At 30.3% G+C, this 22,143-nt stretch overlaps 2 protein-coding genes across 2 annotated transcripts; both read right to left on the bottom strand.

Annotated features, from left to right (window-relative positions):
- LOC109361752 (RING-H2 finger protein ATL78-like) lies at positions 1,389 to 2,706 on the bottom strand. Its single transcript, XM_019607295.1, has one exon. The coding sequence runs from the start codon at positions 2,609 to 2,611 to the stop codon at positions 1,934 to 1,936; it is 678 nt and encodes a 225-aa protein (XP_019462840.1). The 5' UTR covers positions 2,612 to 2,706; the 3' UTR covers positions 1,389 to 1,933.
- Positions 7,622 to 8,518, bottom strand: LOC109361763 (RING-H2 finger protein ATL78-like). The gene has a single exon (XM_019607306.1). It carries the CDS (start codon positions 8,483 to 8,485, stop codon positions 7,817 to 7,819), a length of 669 nt encoding a protein of 222 aa, XP_019462851.1. The 5' UTR covers positions 8,486 to 8,518; the 3' UTR covers positions 7,622 to 7,816.

Below are 22,143 nucleotides of genomic sequence, written 5' to 3' on the forward strand. Positions count from 1 at the left end.
GATAGAGTAAGGATGGTAATATTTTTTAAGTCATGATGTATTCGGGTTTGAGATTAGGTAAGCAAAAACTTTGCCTCAATATCATTCTAATATACACTTGGAAATTGCTTTTTTAGTCACGTCATACAAGTTTCGGATACTCAAAACTCGATAGGATAGGAATGATAATCTTTTTTAAGTCATGATGTATTCAGGTTTGAGATTAGGTAAGCAAAACATCTGCCTCGATATCATTCTAATATACCCTTGCAAATTGCTTTTCTCATACATTATCACCTTTATTGGTGACTCTTTCATCATGCAAAACAACAAACAGCTGAGGATAATTATTGGCAAGAATATCAATGTTTTTTTCAAGTAGCATCCTAAAAAAGTTTTGGATTAACTGTGTGCCTTGAAAAGTTTGTTGTTTGTTTGGAAACTTTTAAGAGGAAGATTGTCGATAAATGATGAACTGCTTCAAAGGAATGTGATAATTATGATTGTTGATATGAGTTGTATCACGTGCAATAATCATGTGGAATCTATTGAGTATTTATTCTTATCTTGCGAGTTTACCATGAGTGTGTAGAAAGGCTTCTACTTTTGGTTATAAATTCCTTTTCAGGCTCTGCCAACAATTATAGAGTTGTTTAATCTTCATGAATTGTTTGGTACAACTAAAGGTTTAAAGTTTTGGAGAATGATATGGTTTGTTGTGGTGAGGTTATTATGGATTACGAGAAATGAAGTCACTTTGGGGAGAAGGAAGTGAGCTATATTCATTTATTGGACTTGATTCAAACTAGATCTTGGAAATGATTTTCTTCATTTGTACCATCAATTTCTTTAACTTTTGCAAATTGATATAATGATCAAAAAACTTGTATTCATCTAGCTTCTAAAAATATCAATAATTGATCTTCTCTTTATATTAGGAGGGCACTCCTTATATGCTCCTATTAATTAAATTTTTCCATTATAGAAAAAAAACATATTCGAAGGACTATACATTTTTCAAAGAAAAGTGAAGAGTGACAGGTCTTGATCATGATTCAGTTTCTAGTTTCAACAATATGCACGTAGTACATTTTGCTATGACTGTTGATAATAATCCACAATTGTGGTATGCAAGATTTGGTGGCTTGTAAATCAAAGTATTGAATTTTTTTAGCAATAAAGTTCCCTTCCATTTTTTCTGATTCATACAACTCTTCTAGCTGTGAAATTTGCCATTTAGCAATATTTAGATTCTAGTATTTTCAATCTCAACCTAAGTCTAAACATTCTTTTGAATTGGTGCAATGTGATATATGGGGCCTTAATACCAAGCTATCTATGAGGGGAAGCTATAAATCTTGATTATTGTGAATGACTGCACCAGATTTACATGGACCTACTTGATCAAGTATAAAATCAGAAACTCCTAAGTTCTTAAACATTCAAGTTGTCTCTGTAAGTGAATAACAAAGGTCTTATAATGCAAAAGCATTGCCCCTCACTCAGTTCCTTGAGCAGCAAGGAACACTTCACCTATTCCCATTGAGGAGAGAAAACATCAATAGCTTCTTAATGTGACTTGGTACTTGTTATTTCAGTCCACAAGTACTTTTCTCATCAACAGAACTCCATCTCCAAACCTCCAAAAAATCGTCACTGCCCTGCTTCAAGCAATTAAAGAGTGACTAGTCACTCTTTACAGTTGGCACTCTACCTTCTTCGGTTGCCCTGTTGGCGTAGGTGTACGCATTATCGCGAGCAAGTCCAGTTCAAGCCATGATTCATAAAGTTCAGCTCCCACTAGAACAATCTTTCAAGCTTTGGCAATATGGAGCATTATAAATATGCATCATATTCACTTACATCGCAGGATGAAAAAAGGCAGCTCAGTGCACAAAGCTATCGCCTAGTATGGTCTGGGAAGGACAGATATATGCAATCCTTTTTGGCAAAATTAGTTTGCTTCCCTGTAGTTACGTACCAAACCTTCAGGCTCAAGTGGTTCAATCCTTATAACGGTTTCTGGCACTGGCAGTGGCACCACAGTTGCTTGTGATCCAACAATCTTGTGGGAAGTCTCAATGAGGCATTGTCTACACTTAGGGCAAGATGAGTGTGAACTAAGCCATTTATCAATGCAAGTAACATGGAAAGCATGGTTGCATTTCGGCAAAAGCCGCACCTTATCATCATTGTCGAACTCCGAGAGACATATCACACACTCAGTGTCCAAACTTGGAAGATTCATCTCAGCTGAGTAGGTCACTATAGGGAAAGTCTTAAGAGTTTTCTTCTTGATTCCTATGTTGGCTAATTTTGGTGAAGGGTTGCTTGTGATGGATGATGATGAGTCAATATTAATGACTAAATTTGAACACCTAAGGGCACACCTTATGATAGAGTTCAACCCCAATGAACAAATAACAGCACACAATAGGATAGAGAGTATCATGACAACATTTGCATCAAAGTTATGACCTTCAAGATATAGATTTGTTGAGTTGTAGCTGTTAATGGAAGCTTCGGGGGCATTTGTTTGATTAAGTGGATTTTGAAGGAGTAATTTTCTTGAGTGGGAGTGCCCAAGAAGTTCATGGACGAAGTGTGAAGTAAAGGAAGTAGAAGCATACATGTTTGTTGTTGGTGTTCTTTGTTGTTCTTGATGAGTTAATTAGGTAGCTTACTTAGGTTGGTTACCTTCGGGGATTTATATATATAGGCTAGGGAAGTTAACGAGGTATGGGTCCTATAGGATATGGTATTTGGCTTTAATATAGAGTATGGAACAAACTATATTATAAGTTATTAGAGAATAATATTCAAGAGGGAGGGATTTTGTTGGCTTTTAAATTTTTATCTTGCTCACTAGTTGTAGCTTAGAATGTGAGTCTCATCATAATACTGATATTGATTATTTTATAACTTATAGATAATGAATTCAAATTTTAGAAATATCATTTTCACTTATAAATAAAGTTAAATTAAAATCATATACATCTATTCTCCCCAAATCCGAGCTTCACTACTAATTTTTTTACTTAGTAGGCATTATGTATACCAAAATGCCAATGAATCCAAATGGCCCCCTTTTTGCCACATGGAATTGTTTAAAATTGTCCAATGAGGAAAACCATGTCCTATAACCTTTTTTAATTTTATTAAGTTATAATTGGATGCACATGTTTCATCGAGTTTAAAATCAGGTTCAGATTTAAAAAAGACCCAATCATATTTTAGGGATGGATAAGGGACAAACATGACTTGTCTTATCATCATCAATAATTTTTATTTGCATGTGTTTGTTTAGTTGTATAAAGAACAATAACATTTCTTCCCCGAAGTAAATAGTATATTTTGTTGCAACAACCTATTTACTAATATAATTTTATATATTTTTAATAGAGTTTTTTCAATTGTTTGTGTTGTTTATTGAGGAGACATTTTTGCAAATGATTTATTGCAACAATGTGTAATTCATTTGATATGCCATTGATTCTCTAATGTTTTTATTATATGTATATGTAAATGATTAATATGATATTTATATATATATTTCATATGTCAAATTACATATACATAATAATAGATAATATTAAAAATATTTTATCAATACATTATATTAAATTGAGTTAATATAATGACTTAGAATCATATTCAACTCAAGAAATAGTTAGATCAATATGCAGAGTAGGTCCAGGACAAGCATTACCTAATACATGTTCACCCACCAACTTGCGTTGTGATTAATAACAAATCGTCCAAATGGCAATATGTTTAAGCCATGGATTTGATTTGCAATCTAAATCTACTATTCTCCTACTGCCCTTTTATTTGGAAAGTGCTTGTGTATAGTGGTATGCTAGTATAAATTTAATGAAAAAATGTACGAGGAGACTAGTGGAGAGGCTTCTTTTTTTGTTGCTTTTTATTTGTTTAACTTTGAGGTGCTTAACAAATTGGATAAGTAGCATATAGTGATTAGTTATTGGCTTGACAATCTTCAAAGGCAATGCACCTTTCGCTTTTAGCTCTCTGGCTATAATTACAATTATCTCCATTACTTGGATTCGTATCTTTTTGGGTTGGATCTGACTAGTGACTATTATTGAGTAGCTCTCTATCATAATTAAGTCGCATAATTATATACATAACATAGTAATCAATGACTTATTAGATTCTCTTTAAGTTCAAGTTGTTCTAGACTAATGATCATACTACAAATAAAAAGACTAATGATCAAGTTGATGCATAGGCACAAGCTACATTTCTTAGTCTATGATTTCCTTATGGATACCAAGAAATAATTGCAGAAAACTTATTTTGTCTCCTTAAAAATGTTCTAAAGACATTTGTTAATATTTTCATCAAAATTATGAGTTCACTATAAGAATTTTTTTATAAGTGATGTCTCACATTATATAAGGATAATTAGAATATTTTTTTATGAATGTAATATCTATGTATTCACAGTGTAAAAGTTTAAACACAATTACTTCATCATCCGTCATTCACTTAGATTATTACTTTTTTAAATAGTCGGTGATAATTAAATATGAATGATAGATAATATAGTGGCAGTGTATAAAACTCATATATTATAATACATACATTTTTTTCTCATTTTGTATAAGTAAAAAGGCTTATGAAATCAATGTTTTAAATTTTTAGTTCAAAACATGTAATCTCACTTGTGTTTGTTTAATCTTCTCATGTCCCAATAAAATAGATTTTTTTCATGGTTGAACGTAACAATAAAACTTATAGTATTGGTGGATGATACTATAATTTCTATATAAGGTGGATACACCCTTTTTCAGGTAGTTGAAATTGGTATATACAGCCATGGAAATTAAGGAAGCACTATTGCTTGTGGATTTAATTGAAGGGAATGTTTGGTGGTGGAAAGCACTCATACGGGTAGTGTATCCCATAAAGCTAATTCAGTGAATGAGTGAGATATGCTATTGGATTTGTTTAAAATGATATCCTTTTCCATCATACAATATATTGTAAGAAATCATCCAAAGAAATGATATTGAAACAAAATCAGAAAAAATAATAAATATTAATTTTTTTAATTGATATAATATATTTTTATTATGAGGAAATACAGCTTAGGATATGATTTAGGATAATAGATTATTGTCTCATTTCCCCGTTCACTACTCACTCATAAGTGGTTGACTTAAACAAATGAAAGGTTGCCTTGTATTTGCATTAGTGTAAAACTTTGCAGTTTTCCCAACCAGCTGCTGATTAATTGCTTCATTAATAATCCATGCCCAAATTCGTCTATTAGGTATAGCATCCCTTATACTTTTTTAATATATTTTTGACGTATAAAATATAGTTCCTCACCAACTTATTTCATTAATAACCACTATCTTTTAATTTGTAGACCCAGAATTAAACCTTAATTTGTATTGCTTTGTTGGGAATTCTATTTTAATTTTAGTTTTCCGCCATGGATTTGATGCCAGAATTTCCGACATCTTCACCTATTATTACCATCACTAATCCTCATCATCTCTCTGCTAGTAAACTTGTTCCTTAACATGTTACTTGGGGCATACTTTTTTTAAAACAAATGACAGTTCATAGAATTAAAAGTGATCATGAGAACAATATCTTACGGTATTACTTAGTTTACGGGGGATATGGGTAATGATTATCAGATAAGAATGACAATCTAACTCTCGGTATCCACCCAAATTTAACGGGGAAAAGTCACCTTGATTAGGTATGGGTTCAGGTTTTTTTCAATTTCAAATAGTAAGTCCATGGTCCTATTTGATCTAGGTGATATACCTGACCTTTTATAATACTAAAAGATAAAGAGAATCATTTAATTGATAAGATAATATGTTTTAATCGGGTCATACAAGTTTCGGATACTCAAAACTTGATAGAGTAAGGATGGTAATATTTTTTAAGTCATGATGTATTCGGGTTTGAGATTAGGTAAGCAAAAACTTTGCCTCAATATCATTCTAATATACACTTGGAAATTGCTTTTTTAGTCACGTCATACAAGTTTCGGATACTCAAAACTCGATAGGATAGGAATGATAATCTTTTTTAAGTCATGATGTATTCAGGTTTGAGATTAGGTAAGCAAAACATCTGCCTCGATATCATTCTAATATACCCTTGCAAATTGCTTTTCTCATACATTATCACCTTTATTGGTGACTCTTTCATCATGCAAAACAACAAACAGCTGAGGATAATTATTGGCAAGAATATCAATGTTTTTTTCAAGTAGCATCCTAAAAAAGTTTTGGATTAACTGTGTGCCTTGAAAAGTTTGTTGTTTGTTTGGAAACTTTTAAGAGGAAGATTGTCGATAAATGATGAACTGCTTCAAAGGAATGTGATAATTATGATTGTTGATATGAGTTGTATCACGTGCAATAATCATGTGGAATCTATTGAGTATTTATTCTTATCTTGCGAGTTTACCATGAGTGTGTAGAAAGGCTTCTACTTTTGGTTATAAATTCCTTTTCAGGCTCTGCCAACAATTATAGAGTTGTTTAATCTTCATGAATTGTTTGGTACAACTAAAGGTTTAAAGTTTTGGAGAATGATATGGTTTGTTGTGGTGAGGTTATTATGGATTACGAGAAATGAAGTCACTTTGGGGAGAAGGAAGTGAGCTATATTCATTTATTGGACTTGATTCAAACTAGATCTTGGAAATGATTTTCTTCATTTGTACCATCAATTTCTTTAACTTTTGCAAATTGATATAATGATCAAAAAACTTGTATTCATCTAGCTTCTAAAAATATCAATAATTGATCTTCTCTTTATATTAGGAGGGCACTCCTTATATGCTCCTATTAATTAAATTTTTCCATTATAGAAAAAAAACATATTCGAAGGACTATACATTTTTCAAAGAAAAGTGAAGAGTGACAGGTCTTGATCATGATTCAGTTTCTAGTTTCAACAATATGCACGTAGTACATTTTGCTATGACTGTTGATAATAATCCACAATTGTGGTATGCAAGATTTGGTGGCTTGTAAATCAAAGTATTGAATTTTTTTAGCAATAAAGTTCCCTTCCATTTTTTCTGATTCATACAACTCTTCTAGCTGTGAAATTTGCCATTTAGCAATATTTAGATTCTAGTATTTTCAATCTCAACCTAAGTCTAAACATTCTTTTGAATTGGTGCAATGTGATATATGGGGCCTTAATACCAAGCTATCTATGAGGGGAAGCTATAAATCTTGATTATTGTGAATGACTGCACCAGATTTACATGGACCTACTTGATCAAGTATAAAATCAGAAACTCCTAAGTTCTTAAACATTCAAGTTGTCTCTGTAAGTGAATAACAAAGGTCTTATAATGCAAAAGCATTGCCCCTCACTCAGTTCCTTGAGCAGCAAGGAACACTTCACCTATTCCCATTGAGGAGAGAAAACATCAATAGCTTCTTAATGTGACTTGGTACTTGTTATTTCAGTCCACAAGTACTTTTCTCATCAACAGAACTCCATCTCCAAACCTCCAAAAAATCGTCACTGCCCTGCTTCAAGCAATTAAAGAGTGACTAGTCACTCTTTACAGTTGGCACTCTACCTTCTTCGGTTGCCCTGTTGGCGTAGGTGTACGCATTATCGCGAGCAAGTCCAGTTCAAGCCATGATTCATAAAGTTCAGCTCCCACTAGAACAATCTTTCAAGCTTTGGCAATATGGAGCATTATAAATATGCATCATATTCACTTACATCGCAGGATGAAAAAAGGCAGCTCAGTGCACAAAGCTATCGCCTAGTATGGTCTGGGAAGGACAGATATATGCAATCCTTTTTGGCAAAATTAGTTTGCTTCCCTGTAGTTACGTACCAAACCTTCAGGCTCAAGTGGTTCAATCCTTATAACGGTTTCTGGCACTGGCAGTGGCACCACAGTTGCTTGTGATCCAACAATCTTGTGGGAAGTCTCAATGAGGCATTGTCTACACTTAGGGCAAGATGAGTGTGAACTAAGCCATTTATCAATGCAAGTAACATGGAAAGCATGGTTGCATTTCGGCAAAAGCCGCACCTTATCATCATTGTCGAACTCCGAGAGACATATCACACACTCAGTGTCCAAACTTGGAAGATTCATCTCAGCTGAGTAGGTCACTATAGGGAAAGTCTTAAGAGTTTTCTTCTTAATTCCTATGTTGGCTAATTTTAGTGAAGGGTTGGATGATGATGAGTCAATATTAATGACTAAATTTGAACACCTAAAGACACATCTTATGATAGAGTTCAACCCCAATGAGCAAATAACAGCACACAATAGGACTAAGAGTATCATGACAACATTTGCATCAAAATTAGGGCTACCAAGATATAAATCTGTTGAGTTATGGCTGTTAATGGAAGTTGTGGGGGGATTGGTTTGATTAAGTGGATTTTGAAGGAGTAACTTTCTTGAGTGGGAGTGCTCAAGAATTTCATGGACAAAGTGTGAAGTAAAGGAAGTAGAAGCATACATGTTTGTTGTTGGTGTTCTTTGTTGTTCTTGATGAGTTAGTTAGTTAGGTTTTACTTAGATTGGTTACCATAGGGGATTTATATATATAGGCTTGGGACATTAGCACACTATATAGATTTGGTATCTGATTTTGATTTAGAGTATCAAAATATGGTTATTAATTATTTGGTTACTGATTGCTATATTAGAATATTCCATCTTGGTTTTAACCATATTTAGGTTCTTAACTTTTTATCTTGATAAATTGTAAGATAGATTTAGAAGCATACTTCGGATCTTCCACTCACTGAGCTTTTGTGTATCTGGCTTGCTAATTAAGATGTGTACATTTCAATTTATTTAACTTTTAATCAAAAATTTAGGTGAGTTGTATAAAGTATTGAGACTCATAAAGTTAGTGCAAAGCTCAAAACTCTATGACTTCTTACAAAAAGATTTATAGATTATCTATTAATGAAATCTTTATATCAATACTGGAATTTAAATTTATAATCTTACAAGTTATGAGTTAATTCTTTATTTAAGGATATATTTTCCAAATTTACTCCAAGCATGAATTGACAATTATGTGCTATTTATTTTTATTAGTAGAAAATATAATTTATTTATTTAATTATCACTCCTCTAAATTAATTAACCTATTAAAAAGAATGACATGTAATGGTATATTGATTCTTATTCTTGTATTGAACTATATCATAATTTGTAATTGAGTTGGTATCCCTTGTATCCGTTTCTAATGCATTGGCTTATTAAAAAAATTATATACTACTAGAGTGGCAGAGTATATAGTACACAACTTTCACTATCTTCAGACTGTGCAAATTGATAGATCACAACAATCTTTTGGACTTTACGAGTTGAAGCACCTAATTAGAAAAGTATTGTAATTAATACTAAAAATAATCCAAATGGCAAGATGTTTAAGCCAGATTTGATCTGCAATCAGAGTCTAATACTCTGCATAAGTACTTTTATGCTGAAAGTGCTTATTGTAGTGGTGTGATAATATAAATTTAATGAAGAAAGGTACAAGTAGACAAATGGAGAGGGCTTCTTTTTTTGCTTTTTTCTGTTTAGCTTTTGTGATGATTGATGAATAACAAAGTGGAGTAGCATATAGTGATTAGCTAGTAAAAGTGGAATACAAGGATAAGAAAGTAATAACATCTTGGCTTGACAATCTTGAAAGTCTCTTTTGGTTATAATTATATTACAAGTATCACTATTATTTGGATTCGTATCTTTGTGGGTTGAATCTGACTAGTGGCTACTATTGCTTTTTCTCATGACCCACATCAATGGAGAAATAAAAAAGAGAACTTTTAAAAATAAAAAGTAATCTTTTTATATTACTTATTAAAACGTGATTAAACTGAGACATGGAATGAGATATCATTGGTGATAGATAAATGATCTTTGTCCAAATTAAGTGTATAGTGTAATTATTGATTTTAGATTTTTTATGGAGATTGTGGATTTAATTGATGGACGGTCTTATTTATTTGGAATGCAAACATATAGGGTATCCCATAAGGCTAATTGAGCTAGATATGCAATTGGATTTGCTTAAACGATTTTCCTAATCCATTTGTCTGGTTTGAACTAAATTGTTTTCCATCATGGAGAATATAAGTGATTTTAGATTTAAAAAATGAAAGATTGCTTTGCAAGTAATCCCTTGATCAGAATACTTAATTAGTGATTTATTGTTTCCTAATATCTATTTATTGTTTAAACTACTCTCTCAGCCCATCACTAGTAACCCATGAACAAATTAAATTGCGCAATTAATATTGTGTTATACACCTCAGTTTTGAAGACAGTCTCCTACATTATTTCGTATCCATGAAAATATATTGATTAAAAAATTTAAATTTTCATTTTTATTATATTATTTTATTTCATTATCATTAACACGAGATATTCCATGAATTATGATCTAAGACATCCTATTTATGTTCCTCAATTTTATGGAGGACATATTCTCCAAAAGTGGGTACTAATTATGATACGGCCCCTGTTATACACTAGTACTAAAAATATAGTTGCATTTAAAAAATGATAACTTTAATAAAGTTGGAATAATACACATTTAATAATAAAATGTAATATTTATATACTGAAAGTATAAAAGTTTATACATAGTTAGTGATCATTCACCATTTATTTGTATTATTTTTTATTTAAAATATAATAATAATTGAAAATGAGAAGTAAATAATACAATGATAATATAAAAATTTTTACATTGCCTATACACATATCTTCTTCTCTTAATAATATGGGAAAATAGATTTTATTTTTCTCATATCAGGCCAGAATCTCTTTGCAGGCAAGTTGCAACAAAGTGAGCAACTAGTTTGCAGAAGTAGGGTACTCCGCATATACATAAATATATAAATATATGAAAAAGTATATATACACTCATGTTATTATGTTATGACAGGACAGCAAAAGGACCATTACTTATAATTTGTGCAAATTGGATTTTAATTATTTCCTTCCAAGATCTCTTTTTTCAGGATTGAATATTTCACTTTTCGGCTTTCCCTGTTTTCTTTTCTCCTTTTTCTAAGTTTTGATGTTGGCCATCATTAATCAGATTACCCACTCTATACAAGATTTTACTTCTGCACGCGTAGCATTGGCTAAGGCTTCTACTTTAATTTCGTTAATAATTTTTTGCCTTATCCAAAAAGGCCTAACAGGGATACAACTTTTTAGTTGATTCTGTTATATTTCCCTTTTTGTTAAACATTATCCAAACATTGAATAAATGAAACCAGCTGGCCACTAACCGACAGTGCGGTGTGCATCTTGCGTGGACACTTGTGGTAAGCCACTGGTACTTGTACCAGACATAATAACAATAAAACAGCTGAAATACCGATGACTATATTGTTACCTAGGTACATAAAGAGTGGAAAATAACTTGTGAGACATCACGTTTTGAGCCAAATAATTTTTCCCTCAAGTGTGGCAAAACCATCGGCTCACACCAGAATAAACCTAAGAATCAATGTGGGACTTATAGTGCATCATCCACTATCGGCTCTTTCAATCTTCCTTGCATATTCAATGTGAGACTTCAACTTAAATAAATTCAACAATCTCCCCCTCAAGTGTGGGTACTACACACTTTTCGGTATGCTCCCCCATAAGCCCACCATATCTCAGTCGAAGCATCGACTCTGATACCACTTGTTGGACCATACTGTGACTGAGGAGCTTCAACCACTGGAAGGTTCCATTGTTGCAGGTGTATGAGAAGAGCATAAAGCCACAAGTGAGACACCACATGAGAATAGGGTTTTGGAAGGGAATGAAAGGGAATGAAAGGGAAGAGCGTTTTGGAAAGTCTTTCCCTTGTTTGGAAGTTGGATGAGGGAGAAGAGAAGGTTTTGTAGGGTTTCTCAAACCCTCCAAAATCGTCTGGGTGTTTATTTTTAAAATTCCCCCAATTTGGGGTTTTTGGAGATAAAATGTCAAATTAGCTAAATATTTTTAGTAATATTATATAATTATTCATGATTGTTCATTTCTCATTGTTAATTATATTTTTAAAGTAAAGATAAAAAATATTCTTACATTATTATTAGTTTACTCTCCCTCATCTAAATATTATACTCTCAAACAAGGGAGAATATTTCCTTCCTTTCCATTTCCCTTCTTCCCTCTTTCTAACCTATGATCTATCTCCTTCTTTTTCCCTTATAACTCCCAAACAAAGCCTAAAACTTTGTTTGGGAGTATGGTTTTTGAGGGGAAGGGAAGGGAGCGCTTTGGAAAGTCTTTCCATTGTTTGAGAGTTGGATGAGGGAGATGAGAAGGTTTTGGAGGGTTTCTCCCTCCATTTGTCTATTTTTAAAGTTCCCACAATTTGAGGTTTTTTGGAGATAAAATGTCAAAATAGCTAAATATTTTTTGTAATATTATATAATTATACATTATTTTTCATTTCTTATTTTAATTACATTTTTAAAGTAAATATAAAAAATATTCTTATATTATTATTAGTTTACCTTCTCTCATCTAAATTTTATACTCCCTACAATGGAGATGATTTTCTTCCTTTCTCATTCTCTTCCTCCCCTTTTCTAACCCTTTAATTTATCTCATTCTCTTTCCCTCATAACTCCTAAACAAAGCCTAAAACATTAGTTCCATGGTCCACTTATAAAATATTTCCCTCCTTCCACACAATGGCAGATCTTAATGCAAAATGGCAATAATATGTACTTGCAATTAATAATTAAGATTAATTTATTAATAAAAATATTAAAAAATAAATATGATTGTTTTAAAGTTTTAGAATAACATATTAGTTCTAAATAACCATAATTAATAATTAAAAGCATTAAAGAAAAATATGTATTCATTTAAAGTTATATTATTCATTCTTTTAAAGACTTAAACTCATCAATGATTGAATTATGAGAAATTTTTCAAGTCATTTCCTTTTCAATATAAATCAACATGTTGTCTATAAGAAATTCATATCATATCTTACTCTATAATTTTGTTTTGTTATCTTTGTTACTGAAAATGACTTTTTTGTAGCACTTAAACCAAAATATTAAGATAAGACGAATAATTAAATCAAGTAAATAATATGCATTCACTTTTCTCGTATTGTCAAAGTTACATTTAATTTAGAGATGATTGAAAGTTTTCACACATGAATAACTAACAACATCAACCATAAAAACATTGATATTGACCATTTCAAACTAATTTGTTCTTACTCATTGAAAAATATATATATGTTATCAATATTAAATGATTTATAAAAAATACACAGCATCTTAAGACTTTTGTTACAAAGTTTGACAAATATAATATATGATCCTTCATAATATATTTTACAAATGTAAAATTATTATGAACATAATATTATAAACAATATCATCGTCTATACATGTAAAAGAATTTATCAATTGTCTATGAACTTTGGAAGGATTACACAAATTAGACAAAGTACAAAAAAAATATTTTAAAATAAAAGGTAAAAAATATTAAACTAACTTTGGGGGAAAAAATCTAGGGGAGGCAGTTGCCCCCACCTGCTTCAACAATGATCTGCCCCTGCTCCTGCATACCCAATGTGAGATTTCGCATTTCAATAAATCAAACAATGAATTTTTGATACAGTGGAAATGATCGTTGTACAGTGTTGGCCACAGATAATCAAATAAAGAGCATAGAATAAATAGAAGTTAAGAAATAAGACAATTTGATAACGAGTTCGACCAATTGTTCCTACGTCCCCTAGGAGCGTTGAGTGACTACCAAGATATTATTAGAGAATAAGAATTACAAACTCTATCACTCTCATGGGCCCAAGTGTTCATGGAGTATTTCTATTTGGTGCTTATATCTAGTGCACATTATAACAAGGGACTTGAGTATAATATATAACATTGGTTACTCTACTCTATTCCATACTAGACAATGTCAAACTAATATAATAACATATTTCAATCATCCCAAACAATCTTCGTCTTGATTGAAATAGACGGATATCTCGTTCCTTAAGAAATCTATACAAGAATCTTCACATTAGCGAATATATGACTCCACATTAATCAATGTCTAATTCTCTTTAACAACTCCTCCACATAAAAGTTTGCTCTCCTACAACATAAACCTTCTGAGTATTCTTGGCGATCTTACAAAGAGCTTAGCTCTCCAAACTTGTAGTGTAGCTTCTCGTACCGCCATTTAATGGAACATGCCGCTTAGCCACCTATTGCTAGGAAGTCTTTTGATATATTGGAACCTATACACATAATTTCACCAACAACTGTCATCTTCAATATTGAGTCAAACTGGACCTTGGAGAGCCTCAACTGCTACCATCTTGTCTAGTCTGACAATCATAGTTCAAAAGAACTATCTTACTCCACCATAAGAAGTATACCCACAGCAGACACTTACGTCAATCTTGCATCCGAGCTAATACTCATGTCACACCCCACATCTATACCAATGTATGTGTTACACTTTACATAAAAGTCAATGTTCATGTTACACCCTGCATCAAAGTCATTCAGCGCCTCTGTGCTTTTGTGGATCTACTAACAATTAATATCTTTCACTATGATATCTCAAACGCACCATTATGATATTCCACCTTCTGATCTCAACATCTAAAGAGATATTGTCAACACCTGACTCAGGGTCAAACTCAACACTTAAGTCTCTATCTCCACCTTGATCCTAATCGAGTACATGAACTTATAGGGTTCTTGAGCAACATATATCGCTCCCGCCACAGTTCCACCATGTTTTCTTCTCCTTCAACTCATATACTTTATCCTTGCACAAGACCTTTGATACGCCTTGTCTAGCCATCATGCTTTCACCCTCTTTAGCCATTATTTGGCGCATGGGTTAAGAGGCATCTACCAATTGACTTAGATACTAATTGTTGGTGCAGCGGAAGCGATCTTTGTGCAGGGTTAGCCACAAACAATCAAATAAAGAGCATAGACTAAATAGAAGAGAAGAAACAAGAGAATTTGGCAACAGGGTTCGACCAATTGTGTTTACGTCCCTAGGAGCGTTGAACGGCTACTAATATATTATTAGAGAATAAGAATTACAAATCCTAACACACGCATTAGTCCAAGTGTTCATGTGGTATTTCTATTTGGTGTTTATATCTTGTGCACATTATAACAAGGAACTTGAGTCCAATATATAACATTGGCTATTCTACTCTATTCACATACAAGACAACGTGAGACTAATACAATAACATATTTCAAGCATCTATAATATTTATTGTTATATTCACCATTAATGATTACTTATTACTAACTCTTTAAAAATGTAATACAAATATATGGTTAATAATGTGTTTATTGTATAAAAAAATTTACAATAACAATACATACATATTACATTTTAAAAATATTAGTAAAATAATTGTTTGGGATGAGTAGGATGATGAAAACTGATTACATTCCGCCTTAAATAGACTCAACGGATATAATATATAGTAGTCTGGTCATTTATCTATTTTAACTTTTTTTAAGGCTTAGACATAATTTGTAAGCCTATTATACTATAATGTTTTTAAATATATACCAATATGGACTCTATAAATAGGCTAACACATCTATTTGTAAATGGCTATCTAACACCAACAAATAATTACATTTTTTATTTTTATATAGTAAATTTCATATATAATATTAGTTTTATTAAAATTGTACAATATATCAACAATAAATTAGTCTAGTAGTGTATGGTCTCATTGAACCCTCAAATAGACCAAATGTTAGAGTTTAATTCTTGAGAGTGATATTTATTGAGTGAAAAGCACACAACCTAAAAGAAATTAATTCGTTATTCATAAAGTGAGATGATACCCTCAATTATAACAAAAAATAATATAACATAAATATTAATACTTCATGTAATGAATAAACTCGCATGTTAAGTTTAACATATTTTTAAATAGTTTAAAGTCTGACTCAATATTGTGAAACCTGAGCTGAACGTCAAACTGAAAGAGATCTCGTATTATATTTAATCGATTTAAATAGTTAAACCGTTCAGTCTGACCAAGTGGTTTTATACATAATTAGTAATTTTTATCTAAAAATATATAATTGTATGTAAATGTAAAGTTTTATATAATTAATAATTATGTATAATTATATTGAAGTAACATATATTCACCTTTTTGGACCAGAGTAAAACAAATATTTGATTGGTGTTCCATTTTTTAATTTTTTTAATTGAATCATTCGGTTTACTTCTCGGGTTAATGCAGTTGAACCGAGTTTAACACGGTCAGATCGGAATTTCTCCGTTCAAAGCGGTTTAACCCTCATTCAATTAAGATTACAAACCAAAATCATTTTCAAGTCCGGTTAGCGGTCAGTCGGTCGAACCGTCTAGTCTGGTCAAATTCTCAATTAAACTAAATAAGTGTTATGTACCAAAAAACTAAATAAGTTTTAATAAAAATCTTAACCTATGTTTATGAAAAAAATTTGGTTCGGCCTATTATTGGCCGAGTAATTAGCCCATGACCTGTTAAGCATGTTTCCAACCCCGTTAGGTGGGATAACTGGATAAGTAATCTTGCCAGTACCTACATAAGTCATATATTTATTTTTTAATAAAATATTTTATATATTATAATTTTCTATCACTTTAATATTATATATAATCCTTTTATTATTTTGAACTTATAAATTTACAAAATATATATACATATATATATATTTTATGTAATAATTATTTTTATATATTGTTTTATTATCATAAAATATATAAATATAATTAAACTTTAAAAAATATTTTCTACCTTAGATAGTTGCTACTTGAGCGTCCATAAATAGGTGTTGATATGAGCAGGAGTAGTCATTATTCACCTCTTCATAGAGCTAGTATAAGTATATGTCTTTTTACTCATCTTTACCCGCAAATAAAATCTTCATTTTTATTTGGATCTCATATATTATTTTATAATTTATTACAATTTTATACGAAATAAGAATAACATATTTTTTTCACAATAGCAAAAATTAATCTTATTTTTATTTGGGTCCTACAACATCTATCTTTTTCCCACAACTTCTATCTCTTTTCTCACTTTCTCTTGAACAACGAATAATTATTTATATCTAAGAACAAAAATCAGAAAATATGAATGAAACAGTAGATAATAGAGTAAAAATATTCTTATTTAATTAAAGACAACCTTAAAAACAACTATTGTGATTGTTGTTACTGTAAAAAATTGAAAAACTAATATACTTGAACAAGATCATGCATTATAAAAAAGAACCGTAGATTTTAACATAGGTGAACAAGGACACTTACAAATTATAACGTAAGTGAGCAAAGTCACTTATGATATCAAAAAAATTAAAACATAGTGAATCAAGATTAGGGTTATTGATGACACGCAAAGAGAGATAATGGTGGAGGTGGGTGAATGGGTGAGAGTGAGATGACTTGGGGAGTGAATGAGTATAAAGAAGAGGTGAGTGGGAGACAAGAAAAGTTAATGTCTTTATATTTAAGTGAGAAGATTGTTCCATGATTTCAAAAAAGAGCCTAGAGCAAATTTTAAATGGAAGTTCAAAAATCTTAAATTTCATGTGTTTAACATAGGGTTATGATAAATTATTTTTCTTTTTAATTATTCATTAAACTTTATTATAAAAAAAGTAGTCTATATATATATACATATATATTAAGTTCCTGATATTAATAAATTCTCACTTATACATTTGGTTTAATTTCTAGACTATATGATCATATTATTTAATTTTTATTTTTATATATTAATATTATTATATTGTCCCATTTTAACTTTGAAATCTAATTATCATATTCTGCTCAACCATATTATGACGATAATGATTTATTTTGGTCATTGACATTAGTTAACATGCAGTGTTATTAGTATTGGCAATTATGGTTGTATTGTTCATCCTACTCATATAATGTCCATCCTAAATATAACAAGGCAAACTTACTGGTCAATCTAAATAAAATTACAATATATATATATATATGCAAATATATAACTGTATATACATTAGTCATACAAAATAAAAAAATACATACTTTGCATATAAATATACAATTGTATTTATCATAATAAATAATCATACAATAGAACAATACATACAAAATACAAATGTATATATTTACAGAATGTACATATTTACAGAATGTACATAGTACATAATTTGCATACAAAAGGAACAATTCATATAGATATATAATATAAAAAATATAAATGTATATATATAATAAGAAAATAATAGCTTTTTTCACATTTGATATACAAATTCATGTAACAAATGGAACACACTTCCTCACAAAATACATATACATTTGTATATTTGATGTCTAATATTTTCTCCATTAATGCCTATGGGCCGCCCATTTTTCACGCTTGAAATGTCTGTGAGTGAATATGGCATGTTGGGCGGACATTTTAAGGCGGATGAACTCATTTTTATACTCTTCCCGTGCAATAAGTGCAAGAGGACAACCCCATAAACTTTGCCCAAATTACCTATGATAAATGTTACATCGGTGGATTTATTACTACTACTATGAGTCTCATCAAGATATTTTCTTTCTTAAAACATTATATTTATAGAGATTTGGATAGTTTCTAGGACAATTAAGAACAAAAAAAATTAAAGTGAAAAATTACAAAAGGCATAAAGTTACTTTGTGGAGTTTTTATCTATTGCCCCCCGAAATTTTTAAAATGCTGAGGGTGTAAATAAAACTCACGGTGAATTGATGATAAGTTCAAGATTCAAGAAGCCTGAATAACGAGGGACACATGATTCACTTAGTAGACTCGCAATGATCGGGTTATGGCCCATATTTATACCATTCATATGATATGGGCCAACACCGTGCACATCCTGTACATGTAATATCAACTTATCAGTGTAAAAATTTATATACAACTAGTATATTATTCACTACTTATTTATATTAATTTTATTTAAGAGTCAATGATAATTGAAAATAAATAATAAATAATACACTGATAGTAAAAAATTCATACACTGTCAGTATATATATCTTTTTTCTCATAATGAATATATATATTGTGTTGTAGATGTTTTTACATATTATTTATATGCTAATTATTTTTTTTGTGGTTATTAGGAGGGGAAAATGCATTCTCATACAATCAACTACGATTATATCCCTACACCCTATTGAAGGATGATCCATCACATGATAATCCATTTCTAATTATATATATATATATATATATATTATGGAATCCGTTACTTGATTTGTTTCTTTATGAATGTGAACATGACAAAATTGTTTAATCTATTTCCAACCAGGTTCTAATCACTTTCACAAAAAGTATGTTTCCTGTTAATTATTATTGATTTTTAGCAAAAGTAATACAAATACAGAGATCTTAAATTCATTAAATAGATTGAAGGGTGAGTAATGTGAGTACAAACCTGTGCAAGTAATGTTACCTATATTATGAAAATTATTTTAATAAGTATTATATTAAAATCATATCATTCTCCACGTCTTAATGAAATGAAATAAAAAATTAAGGTGGGGGCAAATCTTTCCATTTCATGATAGGCATGCAACCTATAATCAACCTTCATAAAAAAAATTAATATGAAAACAGTTTATCAACTAGCAAAAGAATTTTGGATTTTTTACCATAAAAACAAAGAGAATTATGAATTTAAATTCAATTCATACATTATTAGGGTAAAAATGTTGCTCTCTTTGTGTCCCAAAATAAACAATCACAATGTAAGTAACTATTAATCTTTATATTCTATTGAGAGATAGTGTTGTATGTCCTCTCAAAACGTTGCTTTCTTTGTGGAAAATTATAAAATAGAAAGCCTCTAATAGTAACATTTCAAAATTTTGAAACATTTTCATGACATTATTAGTTGCAAAATTTTGTTTTGTCTTTTTAATTTGGATAAGATTTAGTGTAACTAGTGTAAATTTAATTTGAGTGTAAACGAATCCTTTCTCTAATTACAAATACCTATATTTTATTTTAGAAATTTTGTAAGTCATTTGATATTTCATTTTCCATTATATATAGGAATTGCATGGGTTTTTGGCACGTGGGGCATTTGGATTTACCGATAATAATGTTTTTGACAATTGAAATGCAGCAACTTGCTTTCAAATTTTACTGTATTGTTTAGATGAGTAAGTTATGAATGTTGATTATGTTTTGACAAAGTTTTAAAATGTCTTATTCTAACTGCTTGAAAAACATTTAGATCTTTAAAAAATTGACCTATCATTGCTATTATGAACGGTATGATGCCTTTAGTATATATATATCGAGTCAATTCATGAACTAAACGAGTCAAACTATATCCAACTCAAGTTCGGCTCATTTATTTAACGAGCTCAATTTCCAGCTCAAGTTCAGCTCATTTGGTTTATGAGTCAAATTTATCGAACTAAATAACGAATCAATTTTTGAACGAATACCGAATTGCTTCGGTTCATTGTCAGCCCTATTATCCCCCATGTGCAAGCATGATTGTCTAAAAGTTGGTAACATATATAGTAGTTACAAAGCATCTTTTAGTCTTCATTTGATTGTGTAGAAAAAGAGAGGAAATAAATTAGGAGAAAAGTTGTAGAATAAAATATTTTCTCTCAAGTTGGTTGAGAAGAGAGAAAGAGGAAAGGGTTGGATAGTATGAAATAACAAATATGACATTGGTATATAATAATATAATAGTATTCTATTCTTTTTGTCATAGGGGTATTTTCGTATTTTCAAATATAATAATGTTCTATCTTAAATCTTTATTTTATCTTTCTTTTTCATTTCACTCGTACTGGACAATATAAAAATCAACTTCTTTTCTCATATATTTTTCATTTGCTTCTTTATCTTTACTATCTCTCTTACATGTTTCTCACTCTCTTCCCACTTTCTCCTCTCAGCTAAAGAAAAATGAGTGATGATATCTCTACTATGCTATGCTATTTTGTTTTCTAAATTTATAAGACAAAAGTATGTATATACCGATAATATAAGAGTTTCACATTATCATTGTATCATCTATTATTCATTTTCAATCATCATTGACTCTTAAATAAAACTATTATAAATGAATGGTATAGGATATATTGACTATGCATAAATATTATATTGTCCCTTAATAAATATTACACTCAATTTATAATAGTTGGTTGCTTGTGAAGACATTCTTTGCAACACTTCTCATTAGGTGTGTTATATCATAAACAGCCAAGATGATAAAATGATACATAATGACCAAGTTTTGCAGGAAATTAATTGCTAAGCTAGAAGAAGTTAGCATTTATTCATGAAAACTATAGTGTCATGAATAATATGACATGACCCTGTGCACATCTATTGTCTCAGACTTAGTGTCATTCCATGTATCATGATTTTGTGATTAGTCAGAAACCTACTTAAAAATTAAATTTTAATTTAAGTATATTTTTCAACCAATCATAAGGTCATAGTATAGGTAATAACACTAAGTATGAGATAACAGATGTGTATCCGACATGAGCTAGATATAAGACACATATAATTTAAAAGTTAGAGTGAGTCATTGTAAATATAATACAATACTAAAATTTATTTAATTATTATAAATATTTTAAAAGTAAGTACAAAATATAAAATACTATAAATATTTGTGAAGTGGTGAAAGAACCATGTTCTTGTTTATATATAGCAGCAGTTAGAAACTATTGTGACCATGAACAACAACTATGTCTATGTATTGCAAATGCCCAAACATGTAGAATGCTCATTCCAGGTGGATAACAATTTCCTCAAAAAACATACAAGGAACACTCCAATATGCGTATTACTATCTCAATTAAAAAATTTATTTCCTTAAAGTTAAAAAATAAAATTTGCAAAAGTTATCATGTCAAGACTACAATCAGAGTTAAATATCTTTATATTTAAAAAACATACACTAATGTAAAACTATTAATTTCGTTGTAGACAACATAGCAACATCACCTCATTATCATATTACTAACCAAAAACTTACCCATACAGTTTACATAAATATGCATGTCAAATTTTTATTTATTTATTTTCATAAATTCAAATAATAACTTAAATCATATCAACATTTCACTGTTAT

The sequence above is a fragment of the Lupinus angustifolius genome, chromosome LG01 (assembly GCF_001865875.1).
Source record: "Lupinus angustifolius cultivar Tanjil chromosome LG01, LupAngTanjil_v1.0, whole genome shotgun sequence".
Lineage (NCBI taxonomy): Eukaryota > Viridiplantae > Streptophyta > Magnoliopsida > Fabales > Fabaceae > Lupinus > Lupinus angustifolius.

What these genes read in the sequence shown, in the direction of transcription:
- LOC109361752 (XM_019607295.1), bottom strand. Translation starts at nt 2,611, where the DNA reads ATGTATGCTTCTACTTCCTTTACTTCACACTTCGTCCATGAACTTCTT.
- LOC109361763 (XM_019607306.1), bottom strand. Translation starts at nt 8,485, where the DNA reads ATGTATGCTTCTACTTCCTTTACTTCACACTTTGTCCATGAAATTCTT.